Source organism: Mastomys coucha, unplaced genomic scaffold, assembly GCF_008632895.1.
Source record: "Mastomys coucha isolate ucsf_1 unplaced genomic scaffold, UCSF_Mcou_1 pScaffold5, whole genome shotgun sequence".
Classification (NCBI taxonomy): domain Eukaryota; kingdom Metazoa; phylum Chordata; class Mammalia; order Rodentia; family Muridae; genus Mastomys; species Mastomys coucha.
This window is the reverse complement of record NW_022196911.1, coordinates 48,771,796-48,794,630: the sequence shown is the minus strand read 5'-3', so window position 1 is coordinate 48,794,630 and position 22,835 is coordinate 48,771,796. Positions and strand designations below refer to the sequence as shown.

At 44.6% G+C, this 22,835-nt stretch overlaps 1 protein-coding gene across 2 annotated transcripts; it reads left to right on the top strand.

The window, feature by feature from the left end:
* Window positions 1-18,771: 18,771 nt before the first annotated feature.
* On the top strand, window positions 18,772-19,612 carry LOC116078176 (centrin-3-like). 2 transcript variants are annotated; one of them, XM_031353187.1, is made up of 2 exons: window positions 18,772-19,256; window positions 19,314-19,480. In XM_031353187.1, the coding sequence occupies exons 1-2, from the start codon at window positions 18,806-18,808 to the stop codon at window positions 19,385-19,387; spliced, it is 525 nt and encodes a 174-aa protein (XP_031209047.1). In that variant the 5' UTR covers window positions 18,772-18,805; the 3' UTR covers window positions 19,388-19,480. The 2 variants fall into 2 exon arrangements, with proteins under 2 accessions (XP_031209047.1, XP_031209046.1); XM_031353186.1 differs by having other exon boundaries at window positions 18,772-19,612.
* Window positions 19,613-22,835: the final 3,223 nt, after the last annotated feature.

Below are 22,835 nucleotides of genomic sequence, written 5' to 3'. Positions count from 1 at the left end.
AACTGGGTTTCCTCAAAGAGAGGGGACAGCCTGAAAAATTATGGGGTAATCGGGCTGCAAGAGGAATGATGAGACCAAGTCGAAAATGATCAAATCATTTTCCAGCTTTACTTAGGAACATCTGATATATAAATACATTTCAGAAAATGAAAGCAATTCTCTCACCATAGTCCTGCCTGGTAATTATGGTAGCTGGGCGACCCCGCCTGCCTTAGGTGTAGATCTACTGTTCTTTCCCTTACCCATCTTGGATAATCACATGCAACTAGTTCGTGTGTATTTGCACAAACCGGGCCTTTTAGTGTCTATTATTAATAAACACGACCTCTTGGCAAATGACTCTGTCTTAGGTTGGTGAAAGCCGTAGATACAGTGACTCATCTTTGACTGTAGGCCCTCACAGCACACCTTTTTCCCATGCAGACCAAAGCCAGGACAAGCATATAACACCTTTGCTTTTTTTCATGATGAATAACTGCCATATAGAGCCTCTCTGAAGTCCAGCGTGGAGCGGAGTCTGAATGTCTGTAACAAACCTGCTTGAAATAAAAACTCAAAAGTTTAAAAGTGGCAAGCTTAACATTATCTTTGCTGATGTCCCAGGCACTCAATTCAGTTGCAAGTTAGCAAAGCTCAGACCCAAGATTTGGCCTCCAGGTGTGTGTGTGTGGGGGGGGGGGGGGGGGGGGGGGGGAGGTGCTCTGAAAGTAACAAAAGAACTGTTGACACTTGGAAAAGTACTGGAGGCTATTTTGCTGGCTAAAAGGGAAAAAAATTTTTCAACCATAATTTTATTTGGAAGCATATTCACTAAAAATACTCTGGCCGGGTGGTGGTGGCGCACACCTTTAATCCCAGCACTTGGGAGGCAGAGGCAGGCGGATTTCTGAGTTCGAGGCCAGCCTGGTCTACAGAGTGAGTTCCAGGACAGCCAGAGCTACACAGAGAAACCCTGTCTCGAAAAAACCAAAACATAAGAGGAGCTCTTTGCCACAACAATGCTGTAGGTGCATGAGTCATTTTAAAAATCAACAAATGTAAGGGTAAAGAATAATCTATATGGATGGCCAAGTCGGTTATCAATGGGAGGAGAGGACCTTGGCCCTGTGAAGGTTCTATGCCCCAGTGTAGAGGAATGCCAGGGCCAGGAAGTGGGAGAAGGTGGGGTGGTGAGCATGGGGAGCGGGGAGGGAACGGGTTTGTTTAAGTTTTAGGTTTTTTTTTTTTAATTTTTTTTAAAAAAAATTATTTTTATTTTCTTTTTCTTTTTTCTTTTGGAGGGAACTTAGGAAAGGAGATATTGTAAATAAAGAAAACATCTAATAAAAAAAAGAAAAAGAAAAAAAAGAATAATCTATATAAGTAACATCGTTTTTCAATAGATCTTTCCACTTGCTGTACGGCCAGTAATCCTTCTGGAGTTAAAGATCTAGGGGAGGTAGGAGCAGAACTCCCTTTAAGAATATCAAATAAAGGTTTCAACTCTCCTGTAGTAAGCTTTAAATAGGGGTGAAGCCAATTGATACCACCTAACAATTTTTGAAAATCATTTAAGGTTTTTAAAGTGTCTCTGCAAATAACTATCTTCTGGGGAAAAACGGCTTGATCTGTAAGTCTAAAGCCCAAATAATTATAAGAATCCTGAGTTTGTACCTTTTCTGGAGCTGTTTGCAGTCCTTTATCAGCTAAGGCATGTTGTAAATCTCGATAGCATAAAAGTACATCCTGAGGATTTTTTTCCTGATAATTAGACGTCATCTGTGTAGGAATAGCTACTGGAGATAGAAGTCCAACTTGTAAAGCTCCCAGCCGGGCGGTGGTGGTGCACACACATTTAATCCCAGCACTTGGGAGGCAGAGGCAGGCGGATTTCTGAGTTCCAGGCCAGCCTGGTCTACAGAGTGAGTTCCAGGACAGCCAGGGCTACACAGAGAAACCCTGTCTCAAAAAACAAAAAATAAAACAAAACAAACAAAAAAGTAAAGCTCCCATAGGTACCAGGGTTTCATTAACCTTTCTTAGATCTTGTAACAATCTCCATTTACCAGATTTTTTTTCTTGATAACCAATATTGGCATATTCCAAGGAGACTAAGATTGTCTTAGATGCCCTGCCTCTAATTGCTCCTGTACTAGCAAAGAAGCAGCTTCTATCTTTTCTTTAGATAAAGACCACTGATCAACCCACACTGGAATATTATTAACCCATTGAATTTTATCAGCATGGGATGCAGGCAAGATAGTGGCCATTATGGAAAATACCCTGAACCTCTAGTGTTAGAGTGAGGCTTAGGACCTTCAAATGTTCTAATACCTTGTCCTAGCATCTGTTTATTTACTGCTTCACTAGGGCCACACAAGACAAGGCCCATCTGCAACAAAAGATCTCTCCCCCAAAGGGTAGTAGGCAAATTTAACATAACGTAAGGCCGAATTTGTCCTGAATTGCCCTCCTCATCTCTCCAGGGTAACGGTTTAGAGCTTCATTTTGGGTTATTGGCATAACCAATCCCTTGGAGATAAGTAATTGTATCAGACAGAGGCCAAGTTGAAGGCCAATCTTATCCTCTAATAATAGTTACATCAGCTCCAGTGTCTATTAATCCTTTGGAACTTTTTCCTTCAATTATTAATTTAAGGTTAGATCTCTTACTAGTAATAGAGTGGACCCAGTACACATCAGAACAAAACCACTCTGTTCTCTCTCATTTTCAACAAATCTGGAAGGTATTGGGTACAAAGGAACTAAAATGAGTTGAGCAATTCTTTGATTAGCTTGTATAGTTATAATACCATGAGGGGAAGAGCCATGGTTTTAATTTCTCCCTCATAGTCATTATGTATAGCACCTGGATAAATCTGCAGTCCCTTTACAATCGAACTGCTTCTTCCTATAAGTCCTCAAGTCTCCGTGGGTAAAGGTACAAAGACTCTGGTAGGCAGAGTTTGAACTCCATTTCTGGGGTTAATACTGCATGGGTGGTGGAACAGAAGTCCAATCCTGTGCTTCCTGGGGTTGCCCTGATAAGTTCGAAAACAGCTTTCTTTGGCTGGGTAGCAGCCTCATGGCCCCATAAGCTGCTTGCTATTGGTGAATTGGGGCCTGAGGCTGGCCCCTCAAATTTTCCCCGACATGGACCGACCTTGAAAGTCTTTCTTGGATTTTCATTCTCTGGCCCAGTGTTTACCCCTCCTGCATCCAGGACAAATTCCAGGGCACCACTTGACTGCCTGCTTGCGGCACTTGTTTTCCTAGGACAATCATTCTTTTTTTTTTTTTTTTTTAAGATTTATTTTATTTATATGGATACACTGTAGCTGTCTTCAGACACACCAGAAGAGGGCATCAGACCCCATTACAGATGGTTGTGAGCCACCATGTGTTTGCTGGGAATTGAACTCAGGACCTCTATAAGAGCACTCTTAACCACTGAGCCATCTCTCCAGCCCCCAGACAATCATTCTTAAAATGACCCAAACTTCCACATTTAAAACAAACTTTATTCTCTTGCTCCTGTGCAAGTATTGCTTGCACAGTGGTTCCTTGCAAAGCAGTGGCCATGGCCAAACCCTGATTATAAGAAGGCCTGATTCCTGCGCAAAGACGACTATATCCAGATAAATCTGTCTGTCCTTTGTGTGGCTGAATAGTGGCTCGACACACAGGGTTTAGCATTCTTATATGCCAATTGTGTAATAAAAGGACTCTCTGCCTGAGACTCTCCAAGAATTCTGCTAGCCGCCTTTTGTAGTCTATTCACAAAATTCTGGAAAAGCTCATCCGGGGCTTGTCTGATGCTGGCTAAACTTCCACTGGGATCATCTTTCATTGGTAACTGAGTCCATGCATGCCGGGCCGCCATTGCAACCTGAGCATACACTCCAGCAGAAAACCCAACCTGATTATCATTGCCTTTATATTGACCTTCTCCCAAAAGCATGTCAAGATTCCAATCCAGGTTCCCTGACTGAGCATTCAAAGTGGCGTTTTTCTTACTGGCTTCATGCCACTCAGAACTCCAAAGTAAGAAGTCTCCTCCTGACAAAGTAGCCCTACATAGAGTTTTCTAATCTTGAGGGGTTAAATTTGACTCTATTATAATATCCAATAAAGCCTGTGTAAACAGTGCTGTAGGGCCATACTGTGCCACCACTTCTTTTAATTCTTTTATCACCTTGAATTCTAAGGTCTGATATTGTCTGACTCTATTATTTTGGTGATCAATTATTTCAACAACAGGGAAAGCTAATACCCCAAATGTATCCTGCCCTTTCCCATGAGCCTGACTTATGGCTCTTTCTAGTGGCAATTAATATGCCTCAGAGTTGCTGTTTCTTTCTGTACTTGATGCTGTTTTTAGTTCTCATAGCTCATTAGTCAATTTTTGCAACTTAATTACAAACTCTAATTTGCTTAGTTGCATGTCCATCTGGGTGGCATCTCCTGCAGTAGAAGCCATGGGCAGAGCAGAAGGTGCATAAGAAGGCTACTCCTCGCCATATCTAGTGGCTCCTTTTTCTGAGTGAGCTTCCTTATCTAAAGTTAGCTCATAATTAGAATCCTTATATCTTTTTAATTTAGGGTTTAGAGACCCCCTTTCTGAGGGAGCCCTCTCTGGCAGGCATTCTTCCTGATATTCTATAAGCTCTACATGGCACTATCTGATGCCTGCACACTCTCTTCATTAATGATATCTTTTACAAGTGCCCAGAGGCAGAGGGTGAATTTGTCTGTCTGGGTGTTTCTTAGAGCATCTCCAATTTTTTCCCAGGTTATATTATTTAAAGTTCTTAGTTCTTGAATCCATGGGCAGCAAAAATCTATCTTATCTGAAAGATCCTCTAATAATAGTTCTTCCACCCTTATCCCTCTAGCCTGAAGCAGCTCTTCAATGCTGCAGACAATTGCCTCTTTGGAGGTCTCTGATCCCATGTCATTCCGGGTAAGTGCCAGTCCTCAACCTATCTGGTATCCTCCTACACTTACAGCAATACTTCCAAAAGATGAAATTAAGGCTAGTGCTAGCATAAATAGTATAAGTTGCTTACCATAAGGGATGGTGTTAGCATCCAGAACCTGCGGCAAATATATGGGCAGGTCCACAGTCCTGTTGCCAGGGCAACGGCCACCATATTCCCAGAATCCATTGGGTTCAACTCCCACCTTTACCTGGAACTACTACGTCACAACCCGTATATATGAGACAATTCCTCCATTTCTCTCTCTCTCTCCCCTCTCTCTTTCTGTGCCGCTATCCCCTTATTCCCTCTCAATTAAACCTCTTACACGTGGAACTGTCTGGGCCTGGTGTCTGCAGATGCGTCCCGCCGAGACTCAAACCCAACAGATGGTATACCATTTTTCTTCTGATTTCTGCAGAGCTCTGCCTAAGACAATGCTGCTCTCTGTTGATCCCCTCGTGTTCAGGCCCCATGTTGGGCACCAGTTGTAGCTGCCTGCAGCCACACAAACCAGGTTTCCTGAAAGAGAGGCCGCAGCCTGGAAAAATTATGAGGGAATTGGGCTGCAAGAAGAATGATGAGACCAAGTCAAAATTCTGATCAAGGTCCAGCTTTACTTAGGAACATCGGATATATAAATACATTTCAGAAAAATGAAAGCCATTCTCTCAATGCCAGAATCTTCATTGGGCTATTAGCGCTTGTCCCTAGAGCTCACAGATTGATTAGAGGCCAGCTAGCTCACTGTAGAAATCCACCTGTCTTTGCCAACCCAGCACTGGGATTACAGGTATGTGCTGGCTTTATGAATAGGCTTTGGGGTTCTATTTAGGTCCCATGCTTGTGATGTATGCACTCGATAGACTGAGCCATCTTCCCAGCTCAAAAACACATATTTTTATATGAGCACATAATACTTTGCTACGGTAAAAGTAGTGCCTCCACCATTTACTTATTTATTTATTTATTTATTTATTTATTTATTTACTTATTTACCGAGATAAGGTTTCTCTGTGTAGCCCTGGCTGTGCTGGGGATGTCCTGGTTTGGGGCCTATGTGTCTATGTGTCTTGCTGCTGCAGCCTGGAACTCTCTCTCTCTCTGTGCTGCAGATGGCTTGTGGCAGAGCACATTAGTCCAAAAGGAGGAGGCAATGTATAAATGAGATATTTTCTTACAAGAAAGAGAAAATAGGCCGGTCAAGTGGAAAGAAGGGAAGGAGAGGAAGTAGAGGAGAGGAGGAGAGAGAGAAAGGAAAGAAAGTAAGCAAGAGAGCAAGAAGGCAAGAGAAAAGAACAAAGAACAGGAAAGAGAGGAAGAGGGCAAGAGAGGAGACAAAGCAAGAGAGGGAGGAAGAGGGCAAGACAACGAGAGAGGAAGAAAAAAGCAAGAGAAGAGGCAAAGACCAAGAGAGAGGAGCAAGAAGGAGGGGAGGGGACGAACCGTTCCTTATATTGTATGAGGCGTGGCTATCTGTCTTTGGGGCGTGGCATGCCTGGCTGTGGTCAGATGACTGGGGGGTAAGGTCCAGTTAGAATGCTGGGAGCTTGGGGCATAGTCTGCCTGATAGAGCACACATCTCCTGCGGGGTCAGCTGTGAGAGATTGTGACTGAAACAGGAGCCAAAGACTCAGGAGTTATAGCCAAACTCCTTCGCACAAAAGCAGGCATAAACTGCCCACTGAGGTTCCAGGGTTCAAGGCCTATTATTCGACTGAGCCTAAGTTGCCTGTACAGACCACTGCCCTACATCCTGGAACCAGGCTGGCCTCGAACTCAGAGATCCATCTGCCTCTACCTCCCGAGTGTTAAGAGTAAAGGCATGTGCCACCAAGCCCAACTAGGATATGGATGCCCATCTTAAGTAGGTTGAACATGTGTCCACCTTACCTGTATCCAAGAGCCAAGAGAACTCCATTTTTTAAACTGAGGTGCCATGAACAACTCGTTGTCTACAAATTTGGTATTTAAGACTCTTAGCTCAGTCCTCACAAGTTTGGAAGATAAAAGCCACAGCAGAAACAAAAAAAAAAAAGTTGAGTTGTCAGCGGAGAGAGTAGCCTGGTGCTGTGTTGTTATTGTTGTTAATGCCCTGACATGCTGCCCTCTAGTGGCACGTTGGAAAAAGCCAGCCTGTCTCCACTCGTCTAGTGGTTGAGTATGCCTTTGTCTTCAGTGTAGGATGATAGAGAGCTAAGAAGGACGACCTTTCCTCCACAGAACTCCCACTGCTTCCTGCTGGAGGATTAGGACGAGGGCAAGTGATTTTCTTGTGTTTGTTTATTGAGACAGACTCTCATTGTGTAGCCCTGGCTGGCTTGGAACTCAATCATGCTGCCCTCAGATTCGCAGAGATGTGTTCTCCGTGTCCTTTAATGCTGAGATTAAAGGTATGTGCCACCACACCTGCTCCACTCTCTGCTCCCCTCTAAAAGTATTATTTTGCCAGGCGGTGGTGGTGCACGCCTTTAATCCCAGCACTTAGGAGGCAGAGGCAGGTGGATTTCTGAGCTCTAGGCCAGCCTGGTCTACAGAGTGAGTTCCAGGACAGCCAGGGCTATACAGAGAAACCTTGTCTTGAAAAACCAAAAAAAAAAAAAAAAAAAAAAAAAAAAAAAAAAAAAAAAAAATTTAAAGATTTATTTTTATTTATTTTTATGTGTATGATGAGTACACTGTAGCTGTACAGATGGTTGTGAGCCATCATGTGTGTGGCTGCTGTTGAACTCAGGACCTCTGCTGGCCCTGCTCACTCTGGCCTCTTTCACTCCGGCATAATTCACTGTAGCTGTCTTCAGACGCACCAGAAGAGGGTGTCTGATCTCCTTACTGAAGAGCAGTCGGTGCTCTTACCCGCTGAGTCATCTTGCCAGTCCCAAAAGAAATTTTTTATTATTTTTTTAATTAAAAAAAAATTTTTTTTCAGATCCCTGCTGGAGTGAGCAGGGCCAGAGTGGGCGGGGCCATCCTGAGTTCAATTCCCAACAGCTACATGATGGCTCACAGCCATCTATACAGCTACAGTGTACTACTCATACACATAAAATAAATAAATAAATAAATAAATCTTAAAAGACATTTCTTTTATATATAGGGGTGTGTGCCTGTCTTCTCTCTGCATCTGAATCAAACTGATGCTAGGCATGGGCTGGAGTAAACCGACAGGTCTCTTCTGTAGAAGGCAGACCTGCATTCCAGAACTCTAGGGAGGAAAGGAGAAAGGGTGGTGTCCAGCTATTTGAAGTTCTCTAAAGTGGGAATGATGTGGGGGTGGAGGCGGGGGAAGCAGAAAATTAGCATATCAGCCACCAGGGGGCGGTGTTGGATCTCAGCAACGACTCTGATAAGTCTGCCTGTGCTGCTGGAAATTGCATAGACTTGGCTTCACTCAGCCCATGCTTCTTTCTGTCTTTCTCTCTTTCTTTCTCTCTTTCTTTCTCTCTTTCTTTCTTCTTTCTTCCTTCCTTCCTTCCTTTCTTTCTTTCTTTCTTTCTTTCTTTCTTTCTTTCTTTCTTTCTTTCTTTCTTTCCTTTCTTCCTTCTTTCTTTTCTTCCAAGACAGGGTTTCTCTGTGTAGCCCTAGCTGTCCTGGAACTCACTCTGTAGACCAGGCTGTCCTGAAACTCAGAAATCCACCTGCCTCTGCCTCCCAAGTGCTGGGATTAAAGGCGTATGCCAATACCGCCCGGCGTCCAGGCTTCTTTTCTAATACAGTAGAAGCACCTCAGCTTCTGGAGCCACTGTGTGAAGGGACAGAACTGAGCAGCCAAGCAGCCAGTCTCTGTTCCCCGACTGGTGGGAATTTGGGAAGAAATACCCAGATAGGCCACAAGAAGGCGATAGTGAGCTGAGCTCTTGATTCCTAGGTTGAACTATTTTCTAAAAGACTTCAAAAGGCGAGCTTGGTGATCCATGCCTGGAAACCCTAGTGCTCAAGAGACAGAGGCAGGAGATCACTCAGTTTAGGGGCCAATGACACCTTGACTCCAAATTAGAATAGGGGTAGGCAGGTTACATAGTGAGAATCTGACTGTAAAATAAAATAAAGTGCAGGGGCTTTAATTTAAGGTAGCGTACTATACTGCTCTCACAGAGGACCTGAGTTCTGTTCCCAGCACTTTTCTTACAACCACCTGAAACTCCAGTTCCAGGGGATCCCATGCCCTCCTCTAACCACCATGGGCACATACACTCACATGGCACATAGCCACATGAACACACGTGCGCGTGTATACACCCACACACTCACTCATGCACACACACACACAGAGATACATATAATTTTTTTGTTTTGCTCTTTTTTTGTGCTATTTTCAAGGCAGGGTTTCTCTGTGTAGCCCTGGCTGTCCTGGGACTCACCCTATAGACCAGGCTGGCCTTGAACTTAGATGTGACTGCCTCTGCCTCTCTAGTACTGGGATTAAAAATGTGCCATCATTGACCAGCAATAAACTTTTTTTTTTTTTTTTTAAATAAGCTGGGCATTGTGGCATATACCTTTAATTCCACTCAGGAGGCAGAGGCCGGCAAATCGCTGAGTTTGAGGCCAGCCTGTTCTACATTTTGAGTTACAGGACATCTAGGACTACACAGAGAAACCCTGTCTCAAAAAATATAACAACTTTTTTTTTTTTTTTTTTTAAGAACAAAGGGCTGGAGAGATGGCTTAGTAGTTAAGAGCATTTGTTGCTCGTGCAGAGTACCTGGGTTCGATTCCCAGTACCCTTATGTTGGCTCACAACTACCTGTAACTCTAGTTTCAGGGCATCTCTCTGGAACTAGTCATCCTCTCTGACCTTCACAGGCACCAGGCACACACATGAAGGCAAACACTCAGACACGTACAAGTAAAATAGTGAATCTAAAACAAAGTAAAATAAAAAGAACAGGATTGTTTGTGCTCAGGTTGAATTCAAAGACCAAGGGACAGCTGGTGAGCGCGGCTGTACCACAGGTCACATTGTGTTAGGTTGCAGAACAGGGCTGGAACTTCCGACCGGCTAAGGAGGTCCACACAGCAAAGCACGCAGCGACATCAAGAGAGACCTGGTGATCACGTTGGCAGCATAGGCCCTGGGAAGTTATCGGCACCTCGGCAAAGGCTTTAGATTCAGCCAGAGAGAATGTGATCCTGTTTGTCCAGCCTCGGGGAACTGGACCCGCGCAGCATGCGGCGCTGTTTTCTATCCATCGGTCTCTCCTCCGCAGCACTCACCTTACCTGACCACCCTATACAGCCGGTCCGAATGTGCGTTCACTGTCTCCCTCTCCTGGAGACAATGAGCTAAAGCTCCCTGGGGCATGGCTAAAGCTGAGGACAGTGCTCAGCTTGTACTGCGGTAGATGTTCCTCAGGGACAAGTGGCAGGTGGATGTGGAGCATCAGTGCCCAGAGCCCACTAGCCTGGGCAACTGGTCTGCGCCTAGCTGTGGCATTTCTTGCAGGGAGAGTCGCCTTGTTCACGAGTCTTCACACTTGGGATCATTCCTCACCTAGAAGCATAGATTTCATTCCAGGTCACTGCTGAGAGTCCAGCCTGCCCATTCTAAAGATGCTGAGGACTCTAGTGGATCCTGTAAGCTGCCCTGCTTCCGCTCTTTACAGTGTGTGATCGTCTTCCCAGATGTCTGAGAAACGGCAAGCATCGTGATATATGGTGGGTTTTGAGTAGAATGGTAAGAGACAAAACCCCATTTTCTTTCAAGACAACAGTTTCTGTTTGCTTCAGTTCCGAGTTTCTCCCACCTCAATCCAGTACGGGGAGGGGAAGTAGAGGACTGGGTGGGAAGTACCCTTCCAGGGGTAGAAAAGAGCAGGCATGGACACTTTCAACCTGATTATTATGAAACCTGTCATATGTATGAGAGAAAACGGCACTCATGCCAACGATCTAAAACAGCAAACCCTGTGCCCATCGCTCAACTCAGAGGGCACCCCCTGCCCCACAACAGTGTCCAAATCCCCTCCTACCAGAGGAGACATGATACTGGTGTTTTTCCCTTCCATTCCTTTCTTCTCTGAACCTCTCTGTCTTGACACTGTCTTGAGACTGGCTTCACCCCCAAAATGTAGCTGAGGAGCCCTTTGCATTTCTGGTCCTCTGCGCCTACTTCTCAAGTTCCCGGACTGCAGTATACAGGCCACATTTGGTTTTATGCCCTGCTTGGGGATCCAACCTAGAGCTTTGTGCACCCCAGGCAAGCACTCTTCCCGAGAGCTATGTCCCAGCCCTTCCTTTTAGTTAGTCATTTCTTTGTTATTCTTTAAATTTTTGTCGCAGATGTAAATGTTCCAACATTATATATTATTTTATTTTGCCTATTTGGGGCAGGAGCTGCAGAGAACTTTATGTTTGTTTGTTTTATCCATATGGGTGTTTTGGCCGCCTGTATGTCTGGGCACCACATGCATGCCAGGTGTCTACAGAGTCCAGAAGAGGGCATCAGATCCCCCTGGATTACAGACTGTTGTGAAATGTCATGTGGGTGCTGGAAATGGAACCTGAGTTTTCTGGAAAAACATCCAGCCCGGCAGTGGTGGCCCACACCTTTAATCCCAGCACTTGGGAGGCAGAGGCAGGCAGATTGTTGAGTTCGAGGCCAGCCTGATCTTCACAGTGAGTTCCAGGACAGCCAGGGCTACACAGAGAAACATTGTCTTGAAAAAAGCCAAAAACAAACAAACAAACAAACAAACCAAAAAACAAAAAAACAAAACCATCCAGTGGTCTCAACTGCTGAGTCACCTCTTCAGTCCCTGGTAGAGAACTTTACTGGTGGTATGTGAGAGAATAGGCCTTCCTAACTTGTCTGGGGGATCTGGAATGGAATTGTAAAGGAATGTTCAGTGTGATGGAGACTGAATCCAAGCTGGGACTCCCCAGCAGCCAAGGGCCCCCCTTTTCCTGGTGTGTGAGATCCACGACTTCTTATTTCTTGAAGGCCCTGTAAGGCATGAGGTCCATAACTCAGTTTCTGTAGCTGAAATCATTGTCTTATCGGAAAATGATCTTGACAAAGTGGTCATGAAGAGCAATGCCACTTGTCACCAAAGGAGGAAGAGCGTGTGTTTAAGTCACAGGAGACAGCCTGGTCCTCAGTATAGTTCAGGATTCCCTTTGTGGGGATCCACATGCCTGCTCCACCACCTTCTTGATGTCATCATACTTGGCAGCTCTCTCCGGGCAGCAGGTCAGATCCATGATGGGCATATTGGAATGAAGAAGGACACATGTCACCTTATTTGATGTTGACAGGCCAAAGTGACTCCATTGTGTTCTAGCTTCACCGAACTGCTCCTTAGCCCCTACTAAGTGCAACCAGATGAGTAGCACATTCTCTTGCAATGGAACCAGCAATTCCAGGAAGTCCAATTGTTTAACAACACAAAGCGTTTTAATCAACTGGACGGAGATCTTTGAAACCTCTACCCACCCCCCCTGCAGCCCTCCCTTGACATAACCTCCTCCAGCTTGATGGAATTAAACCCAGTGCTGAGGTTTTGGGAGTGTATGGCCCATGATATACATGCAAGAAGCACTGGGCTTAATCCCCAGCATCCAAAAACATTGCTACAAATAGAATATTAGATAGATTTAGGAAATCTGAGTAAGGTGTGGCCTTTAGTTAAGGATAAAAAAAATTCAGTACCTATGAAACACACAGGGAGGGAAGGTCACAAAGACGGGGAGTCTACCACAGGGAGGGAAGGTCACAAAGATGGGGAGTCTACCACAGGGAGGGAAGGTCACAAAGACGGGGAGTCTACTCTGAATAATTCTGTTTAAATCTAAAATCACCCATGAAGTTAAAAAAGAAATTATTTAGGGCTGGAGAGATGGTTTTGAGTATTGTCTTCTCTTCTACAGGACCCACACTCAATTCCCAACACCCACATGGAGGCTCACGGGTGTCTGTAATTAAAGTGCCTGGGGATCCAATGCTCTCTTCTGGTCTTCTGAAGTACCACGCACACATGTGGTACACAGACATACATGCAAGCAAAAAAATTCATAGACATAAAATAATACATTCTCTTATTTAAATGGTAAGTGACGGTGTATACCTGTAATCCCAACATTTGGGAGATAGAGGGAGGAGGTGTCAGATATTTAGCATATGTAGTAAGTTCAAGGCCAGCATGGGTTATGTGACAAACACCCTGTCTGTCTCAAGGAGGAGGATGGAGGGGAGAGATGGTTAGAAAAGGAAGTTGTGGGGCCGGAGCGAGCGGGGCCGGAGCAAGCAGAGGTCCTGAGTTCAATTCCCAGCAGCCACATAATGGCTCACGACATTGTATGAGTACAGCGACAGTGTACTCATACACATAAATAAATAAATAAATCTTAAAAAAAAAAAAAAGAAGAAGAAGAAGTTGTTAAGGCAAGGCCATAACTGGTCAGTAGGCAAGGATTCTCTTAAAGTATATACTGGGTTGAACCTCTGGGTCACTGGGTGTATGTACCATGTGTTACTAGGACCTGCATTTCAAAACTACCAATTTATTCCCTTGGGTGATGTATCAGAATTCCTTTTACTTCATGTCCTGGACTGAGGTGTAATATCTGACTTTTTGATTTCTGTCAGTCAGGTGGGTGGGAAGTGTTATCTCCCTGTGGTTTAATTTTTCATTTCCCTGGTAACTAACTCGGTGTGTATCTCTTCCTGTGTTTATTAGCCATTTGCATTTCCTGTTCTGGGTAATGCTGATTCAAGTCTTTCACCTTTTTTTTTTTTTTTTTTTTTTTTTTTTTTTTTTTTTTTTTTTTACTTTTTGAGTGGGTTATTTATCTTTTTTCTAATTAATTAAGAGAACTTTGCGATACTTTCTGGAAATTTGTCCATTGTCTTTAATATTTTCCCTAGCTTGCCAAAGGTCTTTGCAAATGCCAAAGTGGGTGATATTGAATGAGGTTATCTTTTCCTTCATGGTCTGCACTGGAAGTGTCTAACCTATTATTTCTCGAATTTGGGAAGGGAGACCCTGCCTCTCCAGTGCCCTTAGTTCTTCCTCAGCCTTTTCTGGGTACTTGGAGGTGGACCTCAGTGGATAACAGTAATGAATTCTTTTTTATTTTCAAATTCTTTAAAAAGTTACATTTATTTATTAAGTCTGGGGAGTGGGGCATGCGTGTCCCAGCACACAAGTGAAGATCAGAGGTCCAAAGTCGGTTCTCCCCCTCCACCATGTAGGTCCCAGGGATCAAACCCAGGCCATCAGGTTGAACAACAAACACCTTTGCTCACTGAACCATTTCATTGGCCCATTGCTGAGTTCTTTGTCCATAGATTTGGCAGTGGGTTGGCAAGCACTGGCTAGTGATCCAAGGGCGAGGGAATCATGGAGACAGGATGTTCATCTTTCCAGCTCCTGCCTCACAGGAAGTTCCAGTGTCCATAAAGTGTCCCTCTGTGTATAGTACCCCTGAGTCTTCTGGTTCCACTCCTGCAGTTACTAGTTCCAGATAGGTTTTTTCCCCTACATTCTGTTCTCATTTTTAGGAGTCCCCTCAGTAACTACTCTCCCCAAGTTATTCAGTGTGGTGGTTCATTTTGATTGTCAACTTAACACAACTTAGAATCACCAGAAACGGGAATCTCAGTGAGGAACTGTCTCGTTCAGGTTGGCCATCGGCCATGTTGTGGGGGTGGGGTGGGGTTGTCCTGATTGCCTTCGTTAATTTGGGATGCTCCGGCCTGAAATTGGCAGCATCAGGTTCTGAGCCCTCTGCTCTAGAGTGGAGAAGTTCAGCTACTGTGCATGCATGTAGTCATTTCTCTCTGCTCTGAAAAACAAACAAACAAAAAAAAAAATTGGTTCTTTCCAGCCCCTTGCCTACCCACCCAGATTTGTGTTTTTGTTTTAACCCATCAAGTCTAGTTTGCGTTGCCCATATGCGTTTGGATGTGTGGTCTTCCACCGAAGCATGGCTAACCTACCAGAACTTGCAGAACCCCACCCCCCACCCCGCAACACCTATCCGTTGTCTCTAGAGGTGGGACTTGGTGCCCAGCTCTCCTCTCCAGAATGAAGTTTAGTCAGGCTTGGGTCTGCGCAGGCCCAGTGCCCGCTATCGCAGCAGCTGCGAGGTCACGTGGTAGCTGTCCTACTGTATCTGGTAGACTGTTTCCTTGGAGACGCTCACTACCTCTGAGTCTTGCGTTCTTTCCACCCAGTTTCCTGCTATGATCCCTGAACTTGGGAGGATGTGTATAATATAAATGTCCTGTCTAAGGCTGAACATCCCGCAGACTCATTCTCTGTGCCTTGATCAGTTGGGGATCTCTGTGCTAACCACCAATTACTGCCAATAAAGAATCTCTGCGATGAGAGCCGAGAGATGCATTAATCTATAAGGACAAATCGTCAGAGGTCAGTTTGGTGCTATGTCTGTGGATAGATGGGTCATAGGCCCTGCTGCTGTTACTCAGCTAAATGGTCGTACTATTACATTTACTGTCTCCGTTCTTGACTGTGGGTGTGGTGTGATAAGCCTTTCCTACCGCCTTGACTCCTCTGTAGTGATGGTCTGTAACCCCGAATTGTGAGCTAAACAAACCTTTATCCCTTCCAATGAAGGAGCTAGAGAAAGGACCCACGGAACTGAAGGGTTTGCAGCCCCTTAGGACAAACAACAATATGAACTAACCCTCGGAGCTCCCAGGGACTAAACCATCAGCTAAAGAGTACACATAGTTGGACTCATGGCTCCAGCAGTATATGTATAGCAAAGGATGGCCTAGTTGGTCATCAATGAGAGGAGAGTCCCTTGGTCCTGTAAAGGTTTATGCCTCAGTGTAGGGGAATGCCAGGGCCAGGAAGTGGGAGAGGGTGGGTTAGAGCAGGGGGAGAGGGGAGGAAATAGGGTTAGATTTTTTTTGTTTTTGCTTTTTATTTTTTTATTTTTTTTGAGGGGTAACCAGGAGAGGAGACATCATTTGAAATGTAAGTAAAGAAAATATGTAATAAAAAAAGGAGAGAAAGAAAGAAGGAAAGAAAGAAAGAAAGAAAGAAAGAAAGAAAAGACCCTTTCTTTCCAAGGTCCTTTTTGTCAGAGCACTCTATTGCACAGCAGAGATGAAAGTAGAATATCCTGTGTAAAAGCTAATTGATTCTTGCTAGGAATGCTCACCCAAAGGGCAGCTTGTGGAAGCTGTCTTTCTACCACGTGGTACCCAAGGATTGAGCTTCAGACATCAAGTTTGGTGGCCAGCACCTGAACCATGTCACGAGCTCAAGTTTCCCCAACCCCATTTTGTTTTGTTTTGTATTGAAACACGGTTTCTCAGTGTTGCCCGGGCTGTCCCGGAACTCACTCTGTTGACCAGGCTGGCTTCAACTCAGAGAGATAGCCTGCTGCTGCCTCCCTGAGTGCTGGGATCAAAGGCATGTTTGGAGCCACCACCGCCTGGCTCCAAATCTCCCTTTTACATACATATTCATTACACTGACTCTTTTTCTCTAGAAAACCCTGACACAGGAAGTACGAACATGATAGGACACCATATGTCATCAGGGATTTTCAAGTTAAAGCCAGATGCCACTATACACTTATTAGAATGGCCCAGATCTAAAATCCCACCAACAGAAGACACTGGTATAGCAGGGGAATCTCTAGTTCATTGTGGTGGGGATGCAGCTGGCAGTTCCCTACAGAGCTCAGCGCGCTTTCACCATACTCCACCGACTGTGTTCTTCACTCTCTATCCAAATGAGGGGAAACCTACACGGGGATATTCATAGAGGCTTTCTTATAATTGCCAAACCTGGAAGCGATCACAGAGTCCATTTAATGGATAGATGCTCACTGTGGGGCATCCAGACTGTGGGATGTTAAGTTCCATGTTAAAAAGAAATGAATAGGGCGATGGCTAAGCACGTAAAGTGCCTGTCACGCAAGCACCCACGTGTAAAAAGTCAGGCAGTGTTGGTGCACATTTGTAACCTCGGTGGTGGGGTGGCAGGGGGGTTTGGGGTGGGGGTGGGCGATAGGATCATCAGGGCTTGCTGGGCAGGAAACCTAGTTCAACTGGTGAGCTTCAATTAGCCAGTTCAGTGAGTGACCTTGACTCAAAAAAGTAAATTGTAGAATAGTAGAGGAGAGCGCTCAATGTTGACCTCAGGCCTCTGCACGTACTCACACACATGTGAATGTACGCACGCACACATTACAGGGAAGGGGGAGAGGAAGAAGAAGGAGGAGGAGGAGGAGAAGAAAGAGACATTGCATCTCTGTGGTAGAGTGCTGACCTAGCAATTCAAAGCGGGGTTCATGAAAAGCACGGACAGCCATGCATGGTGGCTAAGGCAGGAAGATTGTGAGTTCAAAGCCACTCTAGGCCATATAGTAAAACCCTGTCTAACACACAGCCACATAGGAAGCATAAATATGAATTGCTAAGTGAAAGGAGCCAACCTGAAAAGTCTGTATATGTGTCATTCTGAAAACATTAAAATGATTGACACAGTACAGTAGCAGTTGTTGTCAGACCTTGGGGACAGGAAAGAATGACTAGGCAGAGCACAGGAGGTTTCTAGGCCAGTGAAATGACAGGGTGTGACTACAGTGGTGGTGCTGTGTCATTACACATCAAGGGTCACTGTGTTCTGTGGGTCTCTATACCCACCACTGAGAGTGAATGTAGTAAACTATGAACTTGGAGTAATAATGATGGGTCAATGCTGGGTCAGTGTAACAGCCAGTAGGAAAAGAGGAAACCCAAGCCTGGGGAAATGGCTCAGCAGCTAAGAGTGCTCGCTGCTTTTACAGGGGACTCATGTCCGGTTCCCAGCACACACGGCCCCCTATAACTCCAGCTCCCAGGGGTTTGATACCACTTATAGCCTCTGTAGGCACTTGCAACACACACACACCCATTGAACCTCCCCCATTAGCCAAGCCATCAGACAAACTGCCAGCCTCTGCCTGGAAGCCGCTATCCCACCTGGGGAACTAAACAAAGGCTCTCTGCAGACTGTCTGGTCTCCTCCAACAGCTTAGAAGTCCATCCACAGAGCTATGAGCTACGAGCCTGCCCACCTGCCCACCGCTGGAAGGCTTGCAGGTTGCTGGAACATTGGCGCAAACACTGCAGTGTTTACATTATGCAAATATCATGGAACCTAGAGACTTGCTTTCCTTTCTGTACTGTCTATTAAAACCTGGCTCCCGCAGTAAAGTTTGAACCTTGATCAGAATATTTGTCTTGGTTTCAGCATTTCTCCTGCAATTCGAACCCTTTCTTTCCAGGTCCCTGTCCTCCACCTGGGAAGAATCCAGTTCCTGAGACTGCGGGCAGTTTCACACCCAGATGTGTAACATATGCATAAATTAAGAGAAACAAACCTTGGGGGTAGAGGAATGGCTAGGTGGTTAAGAGCACTGGCTACTCTTCCAGAGGACCAAGTTTGATTCCTAGCATCTACATGGCAACTCTCAACTGTCTGTACTCCCAACTTTCAACTCTGGATCCAGGAATCTGACACTCCTGGCCTCTGTCGTATATCAGGCTTGCATGTGGTGGTTCACATACATGCAAGCAAAGCTTCTATACATATAAAAAATTAAAGTAAAACCCACATCAAAAAAGACAGCTGCACCAAAACAGGTAGAACAGTGTACAAAAGGGCACATCTAAGGATGGAACATGGTAGAGTATTTGCCTAGCATGCTGGAAGCTCTGGGTTCAATTCCTAGCATGGTCTGAGCCAGGTATGATGGCACTGCCTGCAATCTCAGCACTCACAAGGTGGATCAGTAATTCAAGGTTATCTTTAGCTATATTAAGAATTTAAGTCTGGTGGGCGGTTCCCGGGGCCAGTGGCTGTTGAGCGGTTCTCCGGGCCATGATAGAGGAGTTTGACAAACACAGCGATGGAGAGATAAATCAAGTCCTTGAGTGGAACATCTTTGTCGGAAGAGAAATAAGTTTAGTTCTGAGAGGTAAGTTTGTAGTAGACAAAACAAAAAGGAAAAAATGGAAAGAGCTCTCTGAAGAACAGAAGCGAGAAATTAAAGATGCTTTTGAGCTGTTTAATACTGACAAAGACCAAGCCATAGATTATCATAAATTAAAGGTGGCAATGAGAGCCATGGGCTTTGATGTGAAAAGGGCTGATGTGTTGAAGATTCTTAAACATTATGACAGAGGAGCCACAGGCAATATGACATTTGAAGATTTTAGTGAAGTTGTGACAGACTGGATACTAGAGAGAGAGCCACATGAGGAAATACTGAAAGCATTTAAACTATTTGATGATGATGATTCAGGAAAGATAAGCTTGAGGAATTTATGGCGTGTTGCCAGAGAGCTGGGAGAGAACATGAGCGATGAGGAGCTCCGGGTCATGATAGAGGAGTTAGACAAAGACAGCGATGGAGAGGTAAATCAAGAGGAATTCATTGCTATTATGACTGGTGACATGTAAAGAATTACAAGATTCAACACCAAAATGTTGCTGTTACCATCTATCTTCTCTTTGTGTGCCTGGAGTTCAGTTTAAGAATATGAAACAAAACAATTAAATGTAGTTCTTTTTCTGAAAGGAACAAAACCAAGCATCCTTTGTATGTATATTTCAATACTGTTAAGTGTATGTCATCAATGTAGTAGTTGAGTTCACATTTATAATGCACATTTATATAAACTTTTATTTATTTATTTATTTATTTTTCGAGACAGAGTTTCTCTGCATAGCCCTGGCTGTCCTGGAACTCACTCTGTAGACCAGGCTGGCCTCGAACTCAGAAATCTGCCTGTCTCTGCCTCCCAAGTGCTGGGATTAAAGGCATGCGCCACTACCGCCTGGCTATATAAACTTTTAAAACATCAAATCTTGTGGTGTATATTATTTGGAGGCTTCTAAATTTAGCATTAGCTAATTGCGTTTATTTTCATGCACATTTTTTAAGACATTCGTTAATAAAGTGCTTATTTTATGAGAAAAAAAAAGAATTTAAGGCTAGCCTTGGCTACATGGAAACATGAAAAAAAAAGGGCAAAGCTATACAAATTCATGGGGTGTTGCAATAAAATTCGTTATTCCTACTGAGTAATAACTCTTCAATAACTTTCTGTTGTTGTTGTTGTTGTTTGAGACAGAGATTCTTTGTGCCCTCGCTGTCCTGAAACTCTCTTCGTAGACCAGGCTGGCCTTGAACTCAGAGATCCACCTGCCTCTGCCTCCCAAGCGCTGGGATTAAAGGACTGCACCACCACCGCTCGGCTAAATTCTTTACTTCTTTATCGCTGTATCTTCTGTCTTCCATCTCCCATCTGTCTGTTACATAAGTCTGAATCTGTGCCAGCCTAAAAACAGGCTAGAGAATCTGTCTGTCCCTGTGTCTGTCTGTTCCTTTGTCTGTTATGTGTCTATCGGTGTCTTTCTTTTCCAAACTCTTCTCTCTTTTGGATATGTCAGGTGGGGGAGACAGGGTTTCTCTGGGTAGCTCTGGTTGTCTTGGAACTCTGTAGATCAGGCTGGTCTTGAATTCAGAGACCTGCCTGCCTCTGTCTCCCAAGAGCTAGGATTAAAGCTGTGCCCCACCACACCTAGTAGTCTTACAAAGGACCTCAAGGTGAGCCATTAACTCAGCAGAAGTTCTAGTCTCTTAGAGTGTAAGAGATACTTTCATCATATTGGATCGCCACACTTTCTGTCCTTGGCAGACCCCAGGAATGCATGTAGTACACACACACACACACACACACACATGTGCGCAGACAGAAATTTCATACATATAAAACAAATAAATCTAAAAAAATTTTCAAAGAAACAAAACAAAAAGTTTGAATGTTAAATTGGAGACATGGCCCATGTCTGTAATCCCAGCACTCGGGAGGCTGAGGCTGGAAGACTAGGAAATTTAGAACAGTCTGAGCAACACAGTGAGTTTGAGGCCAGGCTAAATTACATAATGAAGCTTCGTCTAAAAAAAAAAAAAGAATAATTTGGGTAAGATAAAATATATTTTTCAATGTAAACGGTGATGGAAAATCACCTATGGATAAATACTCAAGGTAAAAAAAATAATTATGGAGCCTGTCAGTGAGGGTGCATGCCTTTAATCCCAGTACCTGGGCAGCCAAGGCAGGAGCATCATGAGCCAGACTCTTTTACAAAACCATAAAAATAGTGCATTGAACCTTTCATGCTGTAATACCGACCTCCCGGGCAAGATGGTCCCATTGATGGTGGCATGACTTCCGGTGTGGTGGTCGTAACCAACCGTGGTTTCTGATTGTATTTAAGGCATGTTCCCTGGGAGGGAATGCATGTTTGGGAATAGAAATCTGGTCAGAAGCCTATAGATCTTTCAGAGAACTTCTTATTGTTTTACTAAACAGTCAAGATGCCTTCTATGTGCATGTTTCCACCCATAGATGAGTGCTGGTCTCTGTTGATATCAGAGAAGCTCTTTTTTTATGGGCAGTGGTTAATGCAGAGTCATAACTGCTCAAAGTGGTGGGGATTAGTGGCTGTGTGTCTTCAGCCCTCCATGAGACATCACACACATGCAATTGCGTGGGGGGTGGTGGAAAGAATGTTAGAGCCAGAGACTGGGGCTAAGTACTGTGAGATGCTGCCTCCTGGACATGATTTGGTCATTGTACTCAGGAACTCACAGCAGCCCTGGTTATATGCACACCACCAATCCAATCAAAGTTCTAATATGAACTGGGAGGGAAACTCCTAAGGCTCCTGCCCTATGTGAGGACCTGTTGGGGGCTGATGGCCACCAGGAGAGGGAGAGTGCCTTTCCTGTGGGGATGTGGCTGCTGGTAGGTTGCCTAAGCTCGAGTGGTCCACACCAGTGCTCAGAGGGACAACACTAACTGGACTCAGTGGGCTAAAAAATAAGAGAAGATTTGAAATCAGGAGGGGGCCGTACTGGGGAGTCCAGGAGGAGGGGGAGTGGTATGATCAAATATAAAAATTTCAAGGAAAAATATATTGAAACACAAAAATAAATACGTACCAGCATATCAATCAACAAATGTTGTATACCTTAATTTTACCATGATTTTAAAAAGCTAAGTACATGTTTTTTTTAAAAAACATACTAAGGAGCTGGGAGATGTTTCAGTGGGTAAGAGTGCTTACTGTGCAAACATGAGGAGCTGAGTCTGGATCTCTAGCAGCCATGGAAAAAGCCTGGCAAGGTCACGCATGTCGCGGAAGAGACAGGAGGATGGTTGGGACTTGCTGATTGCCAGCCTAGGCGCCCCCCCCCCCCAAATGCAACTCCATGTTCAGCAGGAGACCCTCTCAGGGAATGAGGTAGAGAGTGTTAGGGAAAGATTCCCAGTGTGTTCATCTGACATGCACAAGTGTATGCACACACAACATGTCAACACAGATAGTTCATGGTGGTTTTTTGCTGGGAGAAATTGAATGAAGAGCTAGAGGTGAGATATAATACACTAAAATGTCCCCATTTAATATAAAAGGAATGAGGCTCCTGAGGGATATTTTTTGTAGACAATATTGGGTAGGGGAAGGGCAGAGGTGACCCTTATATGACCTGGAAAAGAGTTTGAATGGTATTGAACCACAGAGGTTTTTCACACATCCAGTGGTGACATGTGAAGTCAGTGACTGTTGTTGCTGAGTTGGGGTGGGGACATGACACCAAGCTTGGGGTCCCCCAGGCTCCAAGGACATCAGCAAGAGCCTATTTAGCTTCCTTCATGAGATGCCTTGAGTCTGACCAGCCAAATTCTCTTCCACTTCGAGAAATTAAACTACAGGTTACTCTGGCCACCTCCCAGACACTTCAATTCTAGATCTCCAGTCTTGGCAGAAGGGACTGTATTCATCCTCTTCATCCTCTCTCCCTCCCCCCTCTTTCTCTCTCTCTCTCTCTCTCTCTCTC